Source organism: Contarinia nasturtii, unplaced genomic scaffold (genome assembly GCF_009176525.2).
Source record: "Contarinia nasturtii isolate CC-2019 unplaced genomic scaffold, AAFC_CNas_1.1 Cnas_scaffold_1101, whole genome shotgun sequence".
Lineage (NCBI taxonomy): Eukaryota > Metazoa > Arthropoda > Insecta > Diptera > Cecidomyiidae > Contarinia > Contarinia nasturtii.
In genome coordinates, this window is record NW_022198445.1 from 210,608 (window position 1) to 231,286 (window position 20,679).

At 34.6% G+C, this 20,679-nt stretch overlaps 3 protein-coding genes across 3 annotated transcripts in view; all 3 read right to left on the minus strand.

Moving 5' to 3' along the window:
• LOC116344667 (26S proteasome non-ATPase regulatory subunit 1) overlaps positions 1–15,680 on the minus strand; it is a 64,785-nt gene extending 49,105 nt beyond the window's left edge. The window contains exons 1-7 of the mRNA XM_031773311.1: positions 15,513–15,680; positions 15,250–15,367; positions 14,006–15,112; positions 13,587–13,939; positions 13,466–13,518; positions 7,256–7,471; positions 6,826–6,890 (exon numbers count right to left, since the gene is read on the minus strand). Of these exons, the coding sequence (XP_031629171.1) occupies positions 6,826–6,890; positions 7,256–7,471; positions 13,466–13,518; positions 13,587–13,939; positions 14,006–15,112; positions 15,250–15,367; positions 15,513–15,540 (1,940 nt within the window). The 5' untranslated portion in view covers positions 15,541–15,680. The remainder of the gene's footprint in view (positions 1–6,825; positions 6,891–7,255; positions 7,472–13,465; positions 13,519–13,586; positions 13,940–14,005; positions 15,113–15,249; positions 15,368–15,512) is intronic.
• A 181-nt stretch (positions 15,681–15,861) lies between these two features.
• LOC116344661 (exosome component 10) lies at positions 15,862–19,035 on the minus strand. Its single transcript, XM_031773301.1, has 7 exons — positions 18,801–19,035; positions 18,524–18,705; positions 18,230–18,463; positions 17,013–18,165; positions 16,547–16,936; positions 16,085–16,471; positions 15,862–16,010 (listed from the first exon to the last, which is right to left on the minus strand). The coding sequence occupies exons 1-7, from the start codon at positions 18,918–18,920 to the stop codon at positions 15,942–15,944; spliced, it is 2,535 nt and encodes an 844-aa protein (XP_031629161.1). The 5' UTR covers positions 18,921–19,035; the 3' UTR covers positions 15,862–15,941.
• A 198-nt stretch (positions 19,036–19,233) lies between these two features.
• LOC116344607 (ATP synthase mitochondrial F1 complex assembly factor 2) lies at positions 19,234–20,437 on the minus strand. Its single transcript, XM_031773220.1, has 5 exons — positions 20,277–20,437; positions 20,055–20,195; positions 19,931–19,986; positions 19,744–19,854; positions 19,234–19,683 (listed from the first exon to the last, which is right to left on the minus strand). The coding sequence occupies exons 1-5, from the start codon at positions 20,359–20,361 to the stop codon at positions 19,249–19,251; spliced, it is 828 nt and encodes a 275-aa protein (XP_031629080.1). The 5' UTR covers positions 20,362–20,437; the 3' UTR covers positions 19,234–19,248.
• Between the last annotated feature and the right edge of the window lie 242 nt (positions 20,438–20,679).

The window sequence follows — 20,679 nt, forward strand, 5'->3', positions numbered from 1 at the left end:
TCAACAAGTACAACTAAGCAGTCAGATGTGAAAACGCATTCACGCCTACCATCACTTACAATGGCAAATAATGTAAAAAACTGCATGATGGCGCCATCTCTATGTGCTCATGAAAATTAGAACAAAAAGTTTGTGTAGAATGTTAGTTGTTTGAAGTTTGAATACGGAATCATTTGTTGTGACGTCTGTCATTTTACGCTCGATAAAGATATACCGTGTAAATTGAACAAAAACCGATTTATAATTTGTATTTGGTGAATTTGTGATGGAAAATAAATTGAAATTACTTTGCACAGTTTGTGTCATCGAAATTAACTGCGAGGACGTTGCATATCACATGGTTTTTCTTCACACAAAATCAGTTGACATTTTTGACTTTTTCGCACCAAAAAAAAAAATGTTTTAATTGCCTTTGGTGCTCGTTTGGATCGCGAGTTCAATGCCAAGCACATAGAGATGTCGCTCGGAACGTGAAGCTCAAAAAAAATATACAGGTGATATAGAAAGCAAGTGAGGGTAGATTCACGCACAACGTTAAATCGTAGTATACTCTGTAAGACAAGAGTGTTAAAACGCCGCTTTAAAACGCGTCACCGTCTATTATCGTTTGTGGCGTTACTGTACGAAGACGTTTGTCAGTGGGCTCACCGTGTGGTCACTTTCAATGCACACGATGCAGCTAATTCATGTTTTATTCGGTTTTCGGTGCACCCATCATACACACAAAACTTTTTGTCAATGTTGACAAACGATCCAAGCATAACTACTTCTGATGTCTCGGATATGCTATCACTACCACAACATTCTGTTTGGTATCGATCGAATATTTCTCTCTTCGGTATAACAAAAATTGTTATTATTAGTCGCAATCGGTATGCGTTATGGGGTGTTATCATCTTTTCTCTTATTCGGGATCAATACACAGAAAGAAAATATCAGCCGACGCCATACGCAAAACCGACTGGTACGTGCGCTCATACGTTTTTACATCTTTTACATCTATTACCATACGATTTTTCGACTGTGCGAAGATACGCACAAAGAGTAACGAATCAGTCGAAAAATCGTATGGTCACTAGATGTAAAAGATGTAAAAACGTATGAGCGCACGTACCAGTCGGTTTTGCGTATAGCGTCGGCTGATATTTTCTTACTGTGTATATATTTTTTATTGTGTCGTTCGCTCCAAAGTGAATTCAAGAAAATTCCAAATGGATTTTCGAAAACGAGAAAATTGATTTTCAATATTCATCGATGATACTGCACGTGGCGTATCACATATATAGTTTCTTCCTCCTGTCACAAATGCTTATCAATATTTACGAGCATTTGAATTTGAAAGCTTTCATCGTTTGCTCACGCTTGTGACTCCATTCAAATCCGTTTTGAATTTGCAATAAATGCTTTGATATATCGGCATATATTGTTCGACGGCGATTGATTTGCCGTATATTTGAACGTTTATGTTTGTTAGAAAACTGGCTACGCCGATCAGGATTCATGGTTCGGGAGAATTGTCAACATTTACACAGTCGCATTCACTGCGTGGCGAAACAGCAGAGTTCCAGTTTTCTTTTTTTTTGCTGACTGGCTTTGATAATAATTTTACAGTTTGGTTTTTCCACTGTATTCATCAAAAGCCGCGCAACGTGATGATTATATTACGTTAAACTACTGTAATTCAAAAGTTCAAAGGCACATTTTCAATGCGATTATTTTGCGATTGTGCATGCCAAAATGAAGAAGAAAATAACATTCACATGCATTCTACTCTGGGTCGATTCTTTTGTTTTCCCAGGATCAATCAGCATGATTGAGTTACAACGAGCAAAATCCTATTATAAGAATCATTTCGGCGGCTGATTGCAATGAATAAAATACGAATGAAAAACGTGTATTACTGATGTAAGTACCAATTATGCAAGTTAAATTTTGGAATGACTTTTTGTTTCAATCGAAATTCGTACCTATCGTACACGAATTTATCATTTATTTTACTTATTAAAACAAATGGAGTTTCTAATTTGAGATTGAATAAATTTATCGGTGCCCCAGACAGTTTTGACTTTGCTATATGTCACGCATAATCTCACATGCTCATTCGTACATACTAACCAGTAAGTAATTATGTGTGTTTTGCAAAATTTATAATAAATTTATGCGTGAATATCGGCTGAATCCACACCAAATGTCGGTGCCAGCTGTTCATTCGAATTTCCGATGTCACAACATAAATAAATGTGGATGTGTCACCAGCTTTGAGTAAATAATCGAAATGGAGTCGAAATTACGAAAGAGATTTACTTCTGGCCTTTGACTCGATTTCATTTCAAGCCAAATCTGCGAATACTTTTGCTCGGCTTGGCTTTGTTATCGGCAACATAATTCATATTTAATAGCCTTGATGTGCCAAGCGAATCGGTTTTATCATGTCGACATTATGTTCAACGGGCCATAGATTTTTTTTCTCTTTGTCTTTGGTTTCATCCAGTTACCATGAGATAGCAAATGGAAACGCGCAGACACTGAAATTGAAAGCGGAAAAATTCAACCATTTTTCCGTACACATCCATCGTATTGTATTACCAGATTCTTTTGTACAATAATTGATCATGAATATTTATGTAAAGTATGTGATTGTTGGAGTATTTTGTACGTTGATGTCCAAAAGATTCAATATGCAATAGGTTGGACTAAATAAAATAGATTGATTGAAGATTATATGGAACATGAAGATAATAAATTTATGGAATAATCAATTAAAATGTGTATTAATGATGTCTTCATTTTCATTTTGTCTACACGTTATGCTTCATGACCCTGATAATTAAAAAAAACGAACTCAAAGTGGAATTTCGGTTTGTTGTTCTTTATTTTCATACCAAATATTATGTATGTATGTTTGCTAATCTATTTTCAAACACAACTAAACTTATGACGATCGTAAACAAGCCGAAAGAAATTAATCAAATCGAAATACACAAAATTAATGTTATCAACCGCATCGAAATAATGCTGCCACATTTCACATTCAATTTTAATTAATTACGCTTCATAATTGTGAATGTGTGTTCGTGTCACTTTATTTGCGATCGAATTTTCAAAGTGTTGGCGCAATCAATAATATTCCGAATAAGTCGATTTACGTAGCGTCTCATATTTTTTTCAGATCAGGGTGTTCATCATGTACCTAATGGCTATAATTAAAACCATCACCAGAAAATTGAATTATCCCGCTTTAACTTCGTTGATGGTTTTGATTCTATCGGATAGCTGGGCAGACTGAAAAATTCAGGGGGGGATTGGGGGGTTAATTTTCTCAAAAACTCCTAGCAAAATAGGAAAATTTCATCTATGATCCAAAAACCCTAGCAAAATGAGAAATATTCTATCCAAAATCATGAATTTTGTAAAGGGGTAACGCAAAAATGATGCATCAGGAGGGATAATCTCCCTCTCCCTGTCTCCCCAGCTATGTTTTATACATATTTTCGGTGACTTGGACACTCATACCGGCGCGTTAATCTTTTTAAATGGGTGTTATGAAAAAGCAAGGCATAGTCACATACAATGACGTATCGTAATCACATTTTGGTTGCCATTAAATTTGGCGGTCCATGAAAATTGAAATCGATGTTTCAAAGGAAAAGGGACACGCTTAAATGATGCTTTTTTCATCAATTTTGTCAACCTAACATTTCCATTGTCATGACCAACAATAAGAAAATTGCATACTATCGAACGCCAAGTCAAAAAATAAATTAGTAAATTAATGTGACATTTTGATGGTTAAATTGTTATCGAAGAGAAATGTCCCTTCAGAACGTTTTGTGATAAGTGTGTAAAATCGTTCCATAATCGATATTGGCGGAAACTAATGGGAAACAATCATCTAAATCATTTGGCTTAAAGCTTAAATCTGCTGGAAATCAATTGAACATGCAATCGCATTAGAATGAAAGATGAATGCGCCCAATGACTGCCTACATTGTTAAGTGTATATTTTATGTGAAAAACGTTTATTCGATGCATAATGTTTCCATTTGTGAACTTCAATTGAAAAGTTGAAAACGAATGCAGAAGCAAATAAAACACTATAGCGAATGGTGGAAAACCACAGTGGAAATCAAAGGGTCGAATACAGTTAAAAAAAAAAGAGATTATTTTGTTGACCTTTCAGCTTGAATGCTTTCAACATTTTTACTACCGAAGAGTAACGGGTCTCCTTTTTTTCGTAATGCTTACTCGGCAAAATGAGTTTCCCACGCTTTGGAAATTTTTTCGTAAATATTTTTCCGCTTTTTTAAAAGGAAATTGAGTCTACATCCCCACGACGATTCGAAGTAAAAACGCCATGTTGATTCACATAGAAAAGTATCAAAAAAATGTCATCTTATTTGTGGCCTTAATTGCTTGTTCAGAGCACAAAATTCGATTCCATTTAATTTGATTTTCGATCGATACAAGCAAGAGATGGGAGGAAAGAAAACAAAGAAAAATGGAGAACAGGTGATCAACCCAATTGTTTCGTATCAAATCCAAAAAAAAATAAAGGACACAATCGAAACATTGGAACGATAAATTATTCATCAAATGAGAGAGAGAGAGAGAAAGAAATACACACACACAAAACCGTTCGCCAAATTAAATTGAAACAAAACCAATTTTCATTCATGAACTCTCTATTGTTGTTGCTACGTCAAACGCAATAATTTCATTTAAATTCACAAAAGTACGTTCAATCCGTTGCAAAGTGTTTCATATGCAAAAATAGTCTCTTTTGATCTGATGGCGAAGAATCTTTATGCAAATAAAATACTCAAATTCATTTCATTGTATATTTCATCGTGTTCAATATGCATGCAAATGGATGTACAGGTTTTCGTTTTTTTGACGTGCCAAAAACTGTTCTCATCTCTTTATAACGCAACAATTCTGGATCAATAAATGTGGCAGCACAATTGTTTTCAGCGAAAAAAAGACTCGGTTATTGTCATTTTGCACAATGAAGCGAATGCAAATAAAAGACATTCCATGAAATACCTATCAAACGAGTATTTTATATGCTTTTTATTTGACATTTTGCCGACTCATGTTCCCAGAGATATTTGGGACATGTTCAATGATGACCATCCGGATAGATTGTTTGCATGAGTGCAACTGCTTTTTTTTGTTGCAGCCCATGGTCCAATCACCCATATAACATTTTTCAATATTTCATCGAAAAAATATATTGTCATTTTATATTCAAAACATGAAACAGTATAATGTATTTATTAAGGAAAAAAACGAATCATATTGAATTTCAAAAAATATTGGTATACTCCATTTTCATACCATTGATTCTCATTTTAAGGAGAAACGAAGTTCGTCTATTTATTTTCTCTGCATTTTCTCGGGCTTTATCCTTGAAATTGATACATCGAATGTATAATGAAAATAGCCCTGAGCGAAAACGTGTTTGAAAGTGAAATTTATTTAGAACCTTTTAATCAGACAACCATTGGTCCACCATGAAAAGAAAAAAACTGTTGCTTGAATTTCGGTCAAGTGTTTCAGATCGAACAGTTCTTTGTCATGCTTGTTGTGGTTTTTAAGAGAAAATACCTGCGGTAAATTGCCAATTAAAACAAATCATCGATGAAAGGGAAAAAAGTCACCCTAAGGCAGAGAATAAACGTTCAATTAGGTATGTCACTGTGTACATTGATGTACAATGATTTTAAAATGTCACTCCTTTTTTATCTCGTAGAAAGTACTGCTATCATTACTCTCTTCACCAATTACAGCAAAAAATAGGAATCTTGCCATTTTTTTCGTCAGAACTCGAAACTCAAGTTCATTTTATTTCATTTTATTGGATTCTTTGGAATTCAAGGGGTAAATAAAATAAAAAAAAGTCGAAAAAGGACCTATGTCAAATAATGCCACATCATATTCTCATGTTGATTTGTCTATTAACCAAAAAACGTTGTTTTTTTTCTATTTCGCTTGCAGTTGTTTATTTTATGCTTCTGTTAGTAACACCGGTTATATTACTTGATGTTGAAATTTCAATGGAAATGGCACGTATTATTTTGATCTTGTTGAAGCAAATTTTCTACTTAACCTTCTGTCTACTAGTTTGATATTCCAATAATTTTCGCTCCTTATCCTTTTCTTGTATGAAACAGAAAAGGAGTTTTTTTTATTCTGACTTGAACTCAGCACGCATTTTGATACACATGCATGTTGCGATGGCAAAAAGTAACAATAGACATCTATAACAGTGAAAAAGGGTCGATTGTTTTAGCAAAAACTTGACTTTCTTTTTCTTCTTCTTTCAGAATTCTCCTCTTCAAAAAAATGTACATACATATCAGACTCAATGTCATTTAATGGCGCCGTTCGACAACACCAATACCACAAAAATCCTATTCGTTATTTTATCAAACAAAACTTTTTTCATATTTTCATATAAATCACAGCTTTTCATTTGGAAAAGTGAAAAGGGACCATTCAATTTTGACTCATGTCATTTTTAATACATCCTTTTGGGATATCTTTTATTTCATAAACAAACAATAATTCATCGTTCCATGTCACTTGATTTCTGGGTATTTTTTTCCCGAAGCAAATAAATGTATCTCTCTTTTGAGAAAACTGTGTGATTTGATTTTTCCATGCAAAATTCATATGTATGAAATTAAATTAAATCAATACCCAAAATTCAAAAATTACATGGGGGGATGATTTTGAGCTTATTACGTGAAAGACAACTTGGTGACTTTCTTGGAAATTTTCAACACGTAATAACCCGTGAAAATGGGATTGAATGTCACTCACCTAAATAAGATGAAACCGATCGATGTCACAGCAGCACGTCGCACGTCATCGTTTACATCCGAAACCTGAGAACGGTGAGGAAATGAAAAGTAAAATTTTATTCATTCCGTCCATAGTTTTAAATTGGATTCGCAGAAGCAGAAAAACAAATCGAATATACTTTCAACAGCAATCAAAGCTTGCCAAATTGCCTTGAGCCAAAAATGAATGTACTTCAATTTCACGGACAACAGATAAGATCATAATTTCCACATGAAATGTTGTTACTACATCAGATTAAGACATTTTCATGGGAATTTTGGCAAACAGAAAACAGTGCTTTTAACTACCAAACTTTTTTTTGTTTTTTTTTTTCAACATTTCAAATTGAAATTACTTGTTGTCCATTTAATTTTGCGAACGTTTTTGATGTGCAATTTTTAATACTTACAGCAATATGCAAAAGCTTTCGAATGGCTTTGTTGCTGCCAGTTCCGCAATATGCCATGGCCAATGTATACATTCCAGATCGTCGTAAAACTGGGTCCTTATCGGTGGTTAAAGACGTCACGAGCGCATCGGCTTCTTCCAAACGAGCATACATAGTGAATGCAATGCCGACAGCCAAACCGCGTAAAATTTTTTCGTGTTGTGTCTCTTGTGCATACTGAAAATAAATAAACAAAGAATTAACCAAAAGCAAGTGGCAAACGGAAAAGTGGTATTAAAATAGACAATTTCCAAAATTAGTGTGCTCTAGATGAAAATAATTTTGAATGCTTGCTTAAAACCGGTTTTTAATTGTTCAACGCTACTCTTTAGTCTCTACAAACGACGCGGGCACATTTTCAATAAGATGCAGTTTCACTGCAACACATTCTGCATTGTTTTGACATATATTTCTTTCATCGTTACCTTTTACACTTTCTCTTTTCTTCATTCATTTTTTTGCTCTACATATTTATTACAAAAACGGAAAAACTATGGTATCCGGTAACCAACATTTAAAAAAAAAATAAACCTGAATATTCGCCATTCAATTTCAACTGATGGCCTTATAACAATTCGTTTCGGATTTTCCATTTCGGGGCATTTCATTTCAACTGAAAGCAAACATTCATTAAGCTGCATTCCATCAAAAGAAATGAGACACCGAAAAATATATATAAAAAAAACAGACAGTGCATGCATCGAACACACACAAAAAAAACACACGAACAGTTGATGCATTGAGCATTCAAACCACCATCCAATTTTGTGAGTATAACTGTCAATGTCAGCATTTGCATGTTGGGGTCGGACAAAAATAAACACTGTGTTTCGAAGCGCAAATTATGACTGACAATCCCACATAAATATTGCAAAATGCTTCTCAATTTTGTTGTTGTTATATTGCTCCCGTTCCGCTTTCTTCAAATTCAACTCATTCCCGAAATGTTTGTACATGCCGCTTCGTATATTTATTTCTCTTCATCAATGTTTCTTTCATTTCGTGTATTCGCTTTAGTTTCGTGATATTGTTAGCATTGTTTCGCTTGTGGCACATTCGAATAGATTACATTCTCATCCCATCTATCGAATGATAATTGTAAGTGCATGTGCCGTTTTGAATAGATCTTCATCATATTCATCTCCTGAAATCATCTTTCATATTTAAATGATTGTAATTCCATCTGTCGCTCTTTTTTATTGTTGCCATTACTTTCATCATATTTTTGTCATATAACCGGAATAATCTCGGGATGTTGATATATATTTATATTTTCAATGGTGGCGAATGCAAATGCCATGATATAGACTTGCGTTGAAAAGTTGAAGCAAAAAAAAAAAAATAAACAAAAAGTGCAACAAGGCTTACCACTTCATGTGTTTTAAAGTGTGGTAAACACTGTTTCCAGTGTTTTATTTTTCTCGAATGAGTTTTGAATTGTGTAAGTGTAGCCATAATGCATATTTTATTATCATTTTATGTTAATTCATGCGAACAGGCCAGTGGAAAATTGATAAAACCGGCTCTCTAGAAAATTAACGTCGAGTTACTTGCCAAAGTGCATATTTTATGTGGCGAACACAGCATATTTTTGTTTTCATTCCAATTGTTCATAGAATTGGTTTTCTTGTTTGGAAAATAGACAAAAGCATCGCCACTTGAAAAGTCCCCATTCGGAATGTCGAAAATAGAAAAAGACAACCGAATTCCTTTATTTTAACAGGGAAAAGTGAAAAAAGAGGATCCATAACATTGCCACTTGTTAAATGAAATTAACAACCTCGACTGATGATGACAGTTGACCTGGATGTGTGCTCGATATGCCCAACCGAATAGGAAACGAAGAAGTTTTACATTTTATAAACATTTCATGGGATTTTATTGTTTGGTTTCGGTTTGTTCCGTTTTTGTTTTGGTATGGGTTTTATTTTTGCTTTTGGTTTTATGGTTGCAAAACAGATAGAAACATGAGAGCTTTATAATAGTGGCTTTTTCCAATTAAATTCAACTTTTGACAATATTCTAACACTGCAATGATGAATGGGTGAACCACAAACATTTTCAAGCATCATAACGTTTTCGTTGCGGCAAGAAAAAAAAAACATTGTGTGCATGGAAATAGACCACAATTGCACTGTGCATTTTGCTGTATATACAATTATTTGTAAGCAACGTAATGAGATGAATTCAATTTACAAGCATTGTTATCGACAGAAAAACAACAAATCTCATTTAAAAGTTTTAAAAGCATTCCGTTTTCTCTTTCACTTTCTCCTTGTTTCGCACACTGTTCCTTCTCTTTCTCATTTGTATGAAAAGTCAGGTAAAAGTTTCAATCTAATAGAATGGAGCTTTTGACCCGCTACAAAATGTATAACAGAACACAACCGAATACAGACTGTTGAGACGGTGGGAGCCGCAGGAGCAAGGTTAATTACATCAATATCAAGGAAATGCTCCTTTCATTCCCGGAATTTTTGTTTCATTTGTTTTCAAGAGGTTAATTTAAATGTAATGCGAAAATGGCAATCTGTATTTCGATGGGTGCACAGCTTGTATTTTTTGTCTGGCCACACAGCTTTTGGTATTTTTCGTCGTGTGTTTTTCTCGCTGAACAAAATATAATAGGACACATACGGATGAATGTGAATCTGTTGTAAGCATCCAATATTTTTTTGCAGAAATGTTAATGCTGTCTAATAAAGTGATGTCTGCATTCCACGCAATCTGTCTGCATGCATGTATATAATATTTACAAATTATTATACAGATGAACGCGCGCATTGCAAATTTGGCGTTGCCGCTGCTGCAGCCACCACCACCACCACAATCGTTGATCTGCTGGCAAAAATATATGAGAAAATCTGTTGAATATTACATGTTAATGCGATAAATATATGCATTTATCGCATTAGCAAAGAAGAAGCTCAGTACCACGAATATTTTGCAATATCTGCATGAATAATGGGTGTTTTTGGTGTTTCGGCGTATTTACTGGGATATTGTTTGATATTGGTTGCCTTGCAATGTGAATGATAATATATGGTATTTTATCAGCAAGCATTGCGAAAATATATTATGCAAAAGCTTATATATATCAAAGAATGCTCTTTATACACCCAAATTTTTGAGCCGGAAATATAGTTGATTTCTTCTTTATCAGCCACATTAAGTGATGCACTCTTAATTGAAATGCCACAATGTCAACATCAGTTTTGGTAATTGTAACCGAACTTGTTGTATGCATTACATTTGATAACTGATTATTCAAAGAAAATGTAAACGCATCGTTGGCACATCATTGAAAATGCTGTTTTACACTTGTTTCATGCTTGATGAAATTTCAAGAAACACATGTTATACAACCGCAAAAAATCTATGCATTCATGTTCAGTGAGCAGAATTCTCTATTGTGTCAATTACAAAATGGATACACCAGAGAAGTGAATGAAAATGTGAAAACAAAGCAACAAACGAAATACAGTGGTGTTTTGTTGGTGCCCATTTTCGACTCAATTTTCCTCGTGTAAAATGCAATACTTTGAATTTGTCACTCTTATTACTTTCCAACATCACATAAAATCGCCTGACTTATTTTGCACGGGCATGAAATAGAGTGAAGTGATGAAGAAAAAGTACGCAACAACGGTTACGAGAAAAGTTACTTGGTCAAAATATCGTGTAAATCTTTTAGAAATATAAGGCATTTATATAAAATTGCAACATGTAAAGTAGCAAACCTTTTCAAGTGGAAAATATTCGACTTAAATTCTCTCGGTAGATTCAAGATCATTTCTCTATTTTTAAATTTCCTTCCGGTATTGCTGAAGTATTCAACTTTTATTTCGATCGCTGTCCCGCTCTCCTCCGTCTGATTTGCAAATTTACAGTATTACAGTTTGAAGAGGGCAAAAAAAATTGTACAACGAAGTTTCATGCATTTGAAATTTGTTTCGCAATGATGGAAGAAAGATGATAATTTCAAATAAATGATTTGGCCTAGTTCAACAACGGGTGGGTGCTCATTCGTATTTCTCTCTATATATTTTAAATTATATGTGACAGTTGGATTCAAAAGTACTCAAAAATTTATGCAATTCATCAAAGTTGAGGCGAACTTTTTCAAACTTTTTGCTCTGCATACAAACTAAAATTTCATTAAATTGCTCAGGAATTCCTTTCGGAATGTTGTTTTACATGCGAAAGCTTTTGTTTATATTTCAAGTGAAACGCAATGGGGTTGAATTTGAAAGCATTTTCTCATTCACAATTTGTTTGGACAGTGATATAGAAAATCTTTTGCTTATGAGCAATCTGACGCATCTCCAAAGCAATCACTTCAATGACAAAAGTTTCAACGTTAACGTGTTTACTGTGAAAATTAAAACATAAAACACAAAACAAAATTGCTCTGAATCGAGTAAACAACGTACTATAGAAAAAGTATACATACAGAGATAGAGGAAGAAAAACGGAACCCCATAGTGAATGTCGCATCACTTTCAATTCGAATGACATTCAGTTACAAAGGAGTGAGGCAAAGTAAATAAAACATGATATTGTATGAAAATACACTTGACATCCTGGTCAATTTGATACATTTTTTTAAGTGAGCCAATGAACAGCACAATATATATGTGTTTATTTTATTAAATAAAATATGTTTGCAGCTAAAATGAGTATTTCCATCGAGAAAGTTCTTTACATGCTAAAGGGCTAGATGGAGAAATCGTCTATATTTAATCAGATATTCTTCAACTTATTTCACACATACTCACAAACAAAGGGAGAGAGAGATAGGATCATTCCGAGATAGTGTACCGAATCAATGTTTACCTGTGTGGTGTACATTGAAACTGGCGTGCATTCACATGCGAAAAAACTCCATTCGTAAATTGGATAAGAGAATTAAAGTTAATGCCCCAAAAAGTCTTATGTGTACAGAACGTTGATAACGATATACTCTATTTCATACTTGGTGTCCCAAAATATGTGGTGATTTCGTATGGTAGGTTAGCTTTTATTTCGAAAGGCATCCACTGTCAACAGATGCTTTCCACATTTTGTTTGCGATCACACTCGGATAATTCCAAATAAATATTCATTGAGATATTTGACCCATTTTGCCAATTGTGGCAATCAGAATTTAATCGAGGTGAGATTTAAATGTTGTTAAATCCATTCACCTTTCGAGTTTAACTATATATTCTCTGTACATGAAAACGACGATAGAGAAAAAAAAATCTGTCCCAATTCCAGTTCGGTGTGTCTTGAAATATGCGACCAAAAATTGAAATTTAATTTTATGCAAGTCACATGTCAGGTTCAAACGTGCACCATATTCATTACAAAGAAACTCTAGTTCTCCTCTACTTTCAATGCAAAATTGAATCTTCAGCAACATGATCGTCGAGCTCTGAGGTTTTGTACTTCATGAAAGAAAGTTTTAATTCATTTTAAATGTAAATGATGGCTACAAACACATACACATTTGACAGAAGCAGTATTGTGAAAAATCAAAACTTTTCCACAAGTAAAACAATGCAAAATGATTCGTTGGGTTCCTCAAAAACTTGTTGAAAGTACAAACAAAAAATTGTTATACTATAATATGCAAGTTTGCTACTCGTTATTCCGATTGTGCAACGTGCGTCGGTTTCACGAGAGAGAGATAATCTTATGACAATATTAAAACGCAAAAAAAGGTAAATCACGCAAACAAGTAAAAATATCTCGGGGATAAATAAACCGGTAAAACTTGAAGTGGAATTTTTGTTATTGGAAAAACTTTGTTATTCTACATACGGAAATTAATTCCGCACACGATTCTTTGCATTCATTTAAAAATCAGAGCAACGACACTAAAAGGAATATTGCGTAATTTTTAGACACTCATGTTATATTAGAGATTACATTGTATTTACAGTTTAAACTTAAAAACCGTGTTACTTTCGAGTCGAAAATTTCGTCAAAAATATCCAAAAGATTATTTATAAAATGAGTCGATGTAATTATTTTCATAGAGGTGTACCGTGTTCAAGTGCCAAAAAATCTATTAAGTTTACTGCTAACCTTAAAGTAAAATCTAAATCAAAGTTCCAAATAAGCTTTCATCAAAAGCACACAAATAACCTCATCATCATCATAATAGTCAATTTGAAAATAACTCACCGAAACCATGTCGCTGATGGCGGTTTCAGCCTTTGAACCCAACATAACCGAACCTTTAAAATTTAAAATCATTTATAAATGTTCATTTGATCTTTTTTCATTGATTCCTCATTTAAATTACCCATTGCAATTCCGGCTGCTTCTCCAGTAACGGCATCATCTTGGTACAAATTGAATTTCAATTGTTCGTAAATATCGGAACGATGAGTGCCCATGGCGGCAAGACCCAAACCAAGACAACCGCCATGACGAACATTCTCATTTTGAGCTTCTTTTAACTGAGCCATCAAATACTCGATAATGTTGGCACCATGATTGGCATGGATCAATCCAAGGGCATACAAACCGCCACCTTCACTGTATCCACTGCTTGGTCCGCTCTCTTTTGGCAAATAGCTCTGCATAAGTGCCAGCGATTCATTCTCATGTCCACGATGAATGACACCCAACGATGCAGTAGCAGTCAGTTTAGCCCTGTAAAATGTAAATTTAAGTCAATTAAACAATACGTTGTCAATAATTTCTTAAGCCATTGCTTACCAATTTGTAGCACGAGCCAGCCACTCCAAATTATCGCGTAAAAATTGATCGCTTGTTGTGCCACTGTGCATGAATGCGTTAGCAATAACAGTTGCTGTATGACAGATTGAAACTCGAACGGCTTCTTTTGTTGCACGAAGAATTTGCAAATCGGCATGATTGCTGCGAATCAAAAACTGCAACTGTAAATCGATTGAAATCTCTCCGGCCAAAATTTGAATAAGTTTCTCGATGTTTTCTTGGTGCGTTTTTTCGGATGCACTCAAACTCTCCAAATCTCGTTCGGGTTCAGCAACCGGCTCTTCTACTTTTGTTTCGGTGGTTTCACCTTCTTTTTTCTCCTCCTCCTCTGTTGATTCTTTTTTCTCTTCAACCGGTTCTGTACCTTGTGGTTTATAGGTCGATAAAAGTTTTGATGGAATCGGTGCGGTTGAACGTAATGCTTGCAAAACTTGTCCCAAAAATTGTTGTGTAGCCGATTCATACAAATCAAATGCAATTTGATAGCCCATCAAAACATCTAAATCGTTGCTGGTGGTGAGTTTATCAAGAATTTCGGCGACTGCCAATGGATCTTCCAAGAAAATCAAGCATTGCACCATGTTCACATAATCTGGCACGGCCAATCCACGATACAATTTGACCAAGCACCGCAAGACGGTATTACGGAATGAACGGTTTTGGATGAGACTCATTGTTACTTGGAATGCGTAGGCCAACATTGCGTTGATGTCATCGGACCGAGAAATGGCCGCCTCAAAAATATCCATACGACGGGTTTCCAATGCAATACCAAGAGCTTGACGGTATTGTCCATCGTCTAAACAACGTTGAATCATGCGATTCACAATGGCTTCAAGACGTTGATCGATTGGCTTTGCGTCTTGCGAATCAATGAGTGCCACACGTTGTTGAATATAAAAATCAATACATTTTGCGATGATTGTTTCAACGTATTCGGAACGAGCATTCACATCGAATAAATCACCAGCTCCAAGGGCATAGGTCAATGCATCCTCAAATGATCCCAAGTGATAAAAGACTTTCGATGCAACCAAACCTGCCAAATTGCTATGAGCAAATCCCTTATCCTCATGCAACATTTCACTGCAAATGAAAAGTGTTCATCAAAGTGAACAAAAAAAAAATTGAACAATGTGAACAAAAAAAGGGCAATGTTTTCACATAGCGAAAGATAATGTTCTTCTTCCAATTTATTAAGAAAGAAGAAGAAGCGAACTTACATTTTCTCAATGGATTCGGAGATTTCCGGCCAAAATTCATTGACGATGTTATCAAGTTTACGCAATGCGAAAATCTTCAATTCGGGCATTGGCTCATCCAAAAGGGCAATGATGCCGGCTAGAAAATAAATTCAATACAATTTTGAGTCAATGATCGCAATCCAAAAAATCTAATTTCCACTTAACCTCAACGGTAAAGTGACACAGCAAATTATACATATAAATCGCATTTTCTGTTTCACGATTTAATAAGATAAATTTACCTGCTGAAGTGATATTCATCTTCACCATGTTTCTCGATTTTTTATTTTTTTTACTTTCGAACTCAACAAATTTATACAAAATTCTCAACTTTATGAATTTCAAAAAAGAATCTTTTGTTTCGATTTACTTAGACGAGTTTATTCACTCCGCTTTCAATACAGAACTGATTTGTCATCGAATGAGCAGTGTTTGACATTTGTCTCTGAAATGCAAGCAATGGGTGCGTCTAATGATACTGCTTGAATGAATCTAATCGAATTGGAATATTTTTGTCACCCAAACCAATTTTTGTTTATATTTTATTGATAATTAAAATGAATAAAAAAAAAATAATTTTTATTTGCTCATTTATTTATTTTTCTTTTTCTAGATTACTTAATTAATAAAGTTTTCTTCATTTAATAGACCATTTAAAAAAAATATCGTTATTATTTTTTGTTGCTTGTATTTTTCGACAGCATATTTAAGAATCGCTTGTTTGCCTTATTACTTTTGCCCTGTGAATGAGAAAAAATCAAAAATTATTTTTTGCATTCGAAAACTAAATGAATTTTTTTTTCTCAAAACTAACCTTTCCATGGAATTTCATTTTGATTTCGTTTTTCTGTTCAACAATCGAACCGCCGCCAAACTCCTTGAAATCAACGTTCGAATAGTCAAAATCTGGTTTTTTGCTTTGCATTGAAGATTGTTGTGGTGTTTTGTTTTTATTTTTGTTTTTCTTTTTATTTTTCTTCGGCGTTGTGCTGGCATTGTCTGCATTAGTGCCGCTTTGCTGATCTTGTTGATCTATATTGGTGCGAATTGCATTAAGTTTGGCTTCAATTGGATCATCGGATTGAGTATCAACTCGTCGTTTCTTCGCCGGTGGTTGTGTTGTGTTCTTATCGAAATCCCTCAATGAACCACGGTATCCACTGTCCTCAGCATTTTCAATAGGCTTCTGTGGCTTTGGTGTCTAATGAAGGCAACAATTAAATTTCAAATATGAACTTGTATAAATTGCATTTTCTTTCATGGTTTGTATACTCACATCAATGATACTATCCGGACATAGTTTACGTTTGCGATTTTCTTCGGCTTTTTTCGCCAAATCAGCCAATCGTTCTTCTTCGGCAAATGGCAGCACGGCCAAATAGCGTGCATATGGACTGAAGAATTTTACTTGTGTGCCATTGACTGTTTTCTTTTCGATGCGACTTGACGTATGAAAGGCGCTAACGGATGGTCCATTCAATTTTAGTTTACTGAGCACCGTCTCTGGCAAAACTTTTATCGTATTTTTATTACCAAGCAACGTTGGTAAATCGTCTCGAAACTCTGTATTGCCCGTCAAATCGTGTGGACAATACAAATGACTGTTTACATCTTGATTTTTGCTTAAAATTGTTGATCGATTAATTGCTTGATCATCGAGAACAATCTGAAAATAAATCAAATTAATTTAACAACAAATAAATAAATAATGAATTCCAAATAAATTTTAATCAAAATCATACCTTTGTCAGTGGCTGTTCACGGGCCTGCAAAATGAAACGATGTAAAACGTGTAAATGTTGTCTAACTAATGGCGGAATTGGATTACAGCATGCCAAAATGCCTTGCATTTCTCTCGGTAAATTTTCGGCAATTTGTAACATCATGTGATTTGGAAGAACATATGCATAGCTTTCATCTTCGCTTCGTGCAATTGAATCACGCCACTTGAACAGTTCTTTCAGCGCATAAAATTGGCGATTGTCAAAAATTCGCTTCGATTTTCGATACATGTCCATGTGTGAATCGGGTTTTATTGTTACTTTTATGTACCGTTTCATACATATATCGGTGCTTACTTTGTAAACATTCAACAAAAGATTTGTTTTACCATGTGCCTCGGCAATCAATTCATTTCGAAGCATATCATATATGTATAGCAAATAATGTGTATCTTGTTGTGCATACGATATGAGTTCAGCTGGTAGGGGTCTCATTCTCCAGTCGGCCAATTGAAGTGATTTATCGGCTTCGATTTGGCAATAATGTTTGAGTAAAAAGGCGAGCGACAATCGAGCGAACTTAAGACGCTTCGATGCTTGATGTGTATCAAACATATTCACGACATAAATCGATAGATCACGTTGTAGCCACTCGATATCACTGTCAGCACCATGAAACACTTTAACAATCTTCGGATTGGCCGTCACTTCGTTGAGAATGTGAAGCTCGTCACGCAATGCTAACGTATCAACGATATAATCTTTTGTGCGTGTTGATAACTGCAATAAACATGTAATGCCTTGAAATGTTCGATACGAATGGTGTTCAACATCAATTGCTATTTCTTTAGCCTCTTCCAGTTCTTTTAACATGACATTCAAATCATTCTCTTTATCGACATACATCAATGTGGTTTCGGACAATTCTTTCGGTTTGGTTACACTTCCTTTTGTGAGTTGCCATTCATTTGGCGTGAATTTACTCAGTTCAAATTCATACGGATGCAAGTAACTCTCAATGTTCCCAATATCATCATATTCCGGTAAAATTGCCAACGGTTTCATCGAATGTGGCTTATACTTGAGTTGTGGTATGAATGGTGTATTGGCACTATTATCAACCGGTGTTTTGAAATTAATTTGCGGCCGAATGATATTTCGGGCTGTCAACAATCTAAGAAGAAGAAAGAAAATCATTTATATTCAGTTGAGAATAGTGGATTCAATATTTAGTTTACTTGGCATGAATTCCTTGTGCTGAACCAGGTGTTTTGCGTTCATTCCAACTGCCGCCACTTCCAGCTCCTACGTTTTGTTTTGGCGTTGATGGTGTTGTACTAATTTCGGTTTCAACCAGTATCGGTTCGATATTTTTACGAATTCCAGATATGCTATCCAGGTTTGAATTGATTCGCTCGAGCATTACATCGTTACATTCTTGCAACAGTTCCATTTTTTCGTCATTGTCACGTCTACATACAAACGAGATTCATTAAACAAAAATTACTCCAATTGAAGCACAATTTAGTTACCGTTGTATGTTTCCTTTGATGTGTTGAAGTTTCACCACTTTTGAGATCATCGATAAAATGTGATCTGAATGTCGTTGAACGGCTTTATTGAATGCTGGATACGCTGAATAAAGATTTCGTGATGCATTCGATGGAAATGCATTAGTACATTTCGTTGCTTCAACTATGAGTGCCATTCCATTCTTGGAAAAAATAAAACATACAATTATTATTAGTAACTGATCCGCTATACGATCAAAATAAAAATTCCAAAAAAAACCTGATAAAAATTTCTTACTTTTGTGAATTGTTCGACGGGCACATCTTTGATTTGATGTGTAGAGGTAGTTGCTTCGCTATGACTCGACCCATCACATTTGTCACTGTCTTCAATTTTCGATGAATTTTTTTCTGCCATTTCGATTTTTACTACAAATGCTAATTTTATGTCGAAAATATAATTGAAAATATTAATACAAAATAAATTTCGTAGCACACTTTATTCATGTGCTTTTAGAGTTTGACATGTTTGGTGCGACTGAAATGTCAAATGACAGCATGAGGTTTTTTCATCACACATCACTGACAAAGCATACACACACACACGCACCAATACACGTGAACTGATTTTTCAAGCAGTTTTTTGTGTTACTTTTCAACCAGCGGTTCGGAATGAAACAGCAATTGTTTTATTTTCCTAATATGAATTATACAATTTTATTTTACAACAGGGAACACATTTTTATTTATTCAGCAGGTATTTTTTGTTTGATTATATGTTCATTCGAATGAAAATGAATGAAAAGAATCGAAGCGGCTAAACGGGCTTGTGTATCTTGTTGGCCCAAATCATGAGCCCATTCAACACGTCCCCAGAATTTCAATTGATATTCCTCTTCGAGTCTCGATAATTCGACCGCCTTTTCCACAGATATTCGTTTATCCACACAAGCCAATGTTAAAATAATCGACTTCAATGTGTCGACTGCATAGAGGAATCCATGCATCGTAGCATCATTATAAGAAAGCAAATGTTTGCTTATATTCATTCTGGTTTTTGAACTAATTTTTGGCTGTGTGATGTCACAACTTTTTGCAATATCAGCATCGTAACGTTCATTGAACCATTCAATGATTGGATCCCATTCGGCGCATTGCAATTTATACAAATCTTCAATATCCTAAAAAAAAACATTGCACTTTAAAAATGTCTTAAGGACAGTGAAAAGCAATCAACTAACGGGTGAATGATAAAGAATGGTGTCCGTGGGTATGTAGTTTAACATATAGTTGACAATATCTTGTTTCATCAATTTGTTCGGATTGTCTGCGGCAGTATTGCATAATGTGGTCTGTATTAAAGACATTTAAATAGATTAGACATTTTAATTTGTTTTTTGAGTTGCGAGAATATGGCAAATTTCCCACCAAATGCATTTTCGAACGATCGATAACCTCCTTTTGAGAATCCCATTCAGCAGCAACTGAAAATTTACATACAATGTTCGCACAATGTTCGCACAATTTTAAAAATGAATTAAAGTAAACATACTTGCAATAGCCAAAGGTTCATTCGTAACTTGAAATACGCTGCCACTTGGTGTCTTCAGTTTTTTATTATCCAATGTGATTTCATATTTACCATCACAGCTGAGAACGCCAGCGTTTTTATAAAATCTCTTCGGAGCCGAGACTAAATAACAGAGAGAGATAAATTTCAAATCAGAGTCCCTTGGAAAGAACAATTCAAATTAAAGTTTAATTTAAGACATACCATAGAATCGTTGCGTTGACCGGAGTGCTAATTGTATTGGAGCGCTCAATGCCCTTCTTGTAGAATTCAATGCGAATTGAAACATTTTGTTTTGAAACAGAATAAATCAATGATGAAAAAACTCGATGAGTTCATTCGCATTGAGGTCCAAACTCAAAACAATAAACCTAACCTCAATAGAAGAACATCATTCGTTCACTTGACAGCCTCACAGTGGATGAGTGAGTTTAGTAACAATTCATTTAAAGCAGTTGAAATACAATCAAAACAATGGAGTTTTTTGTTGATTTTCGGCGAAATAAATAACAATAAATGTTTTTTAAACAATATTATCGCATTTAGAGATGGAATAAAGTATTTTTCTATATAAATTTCAAGATTTCACCATCATCTGAAATTTATT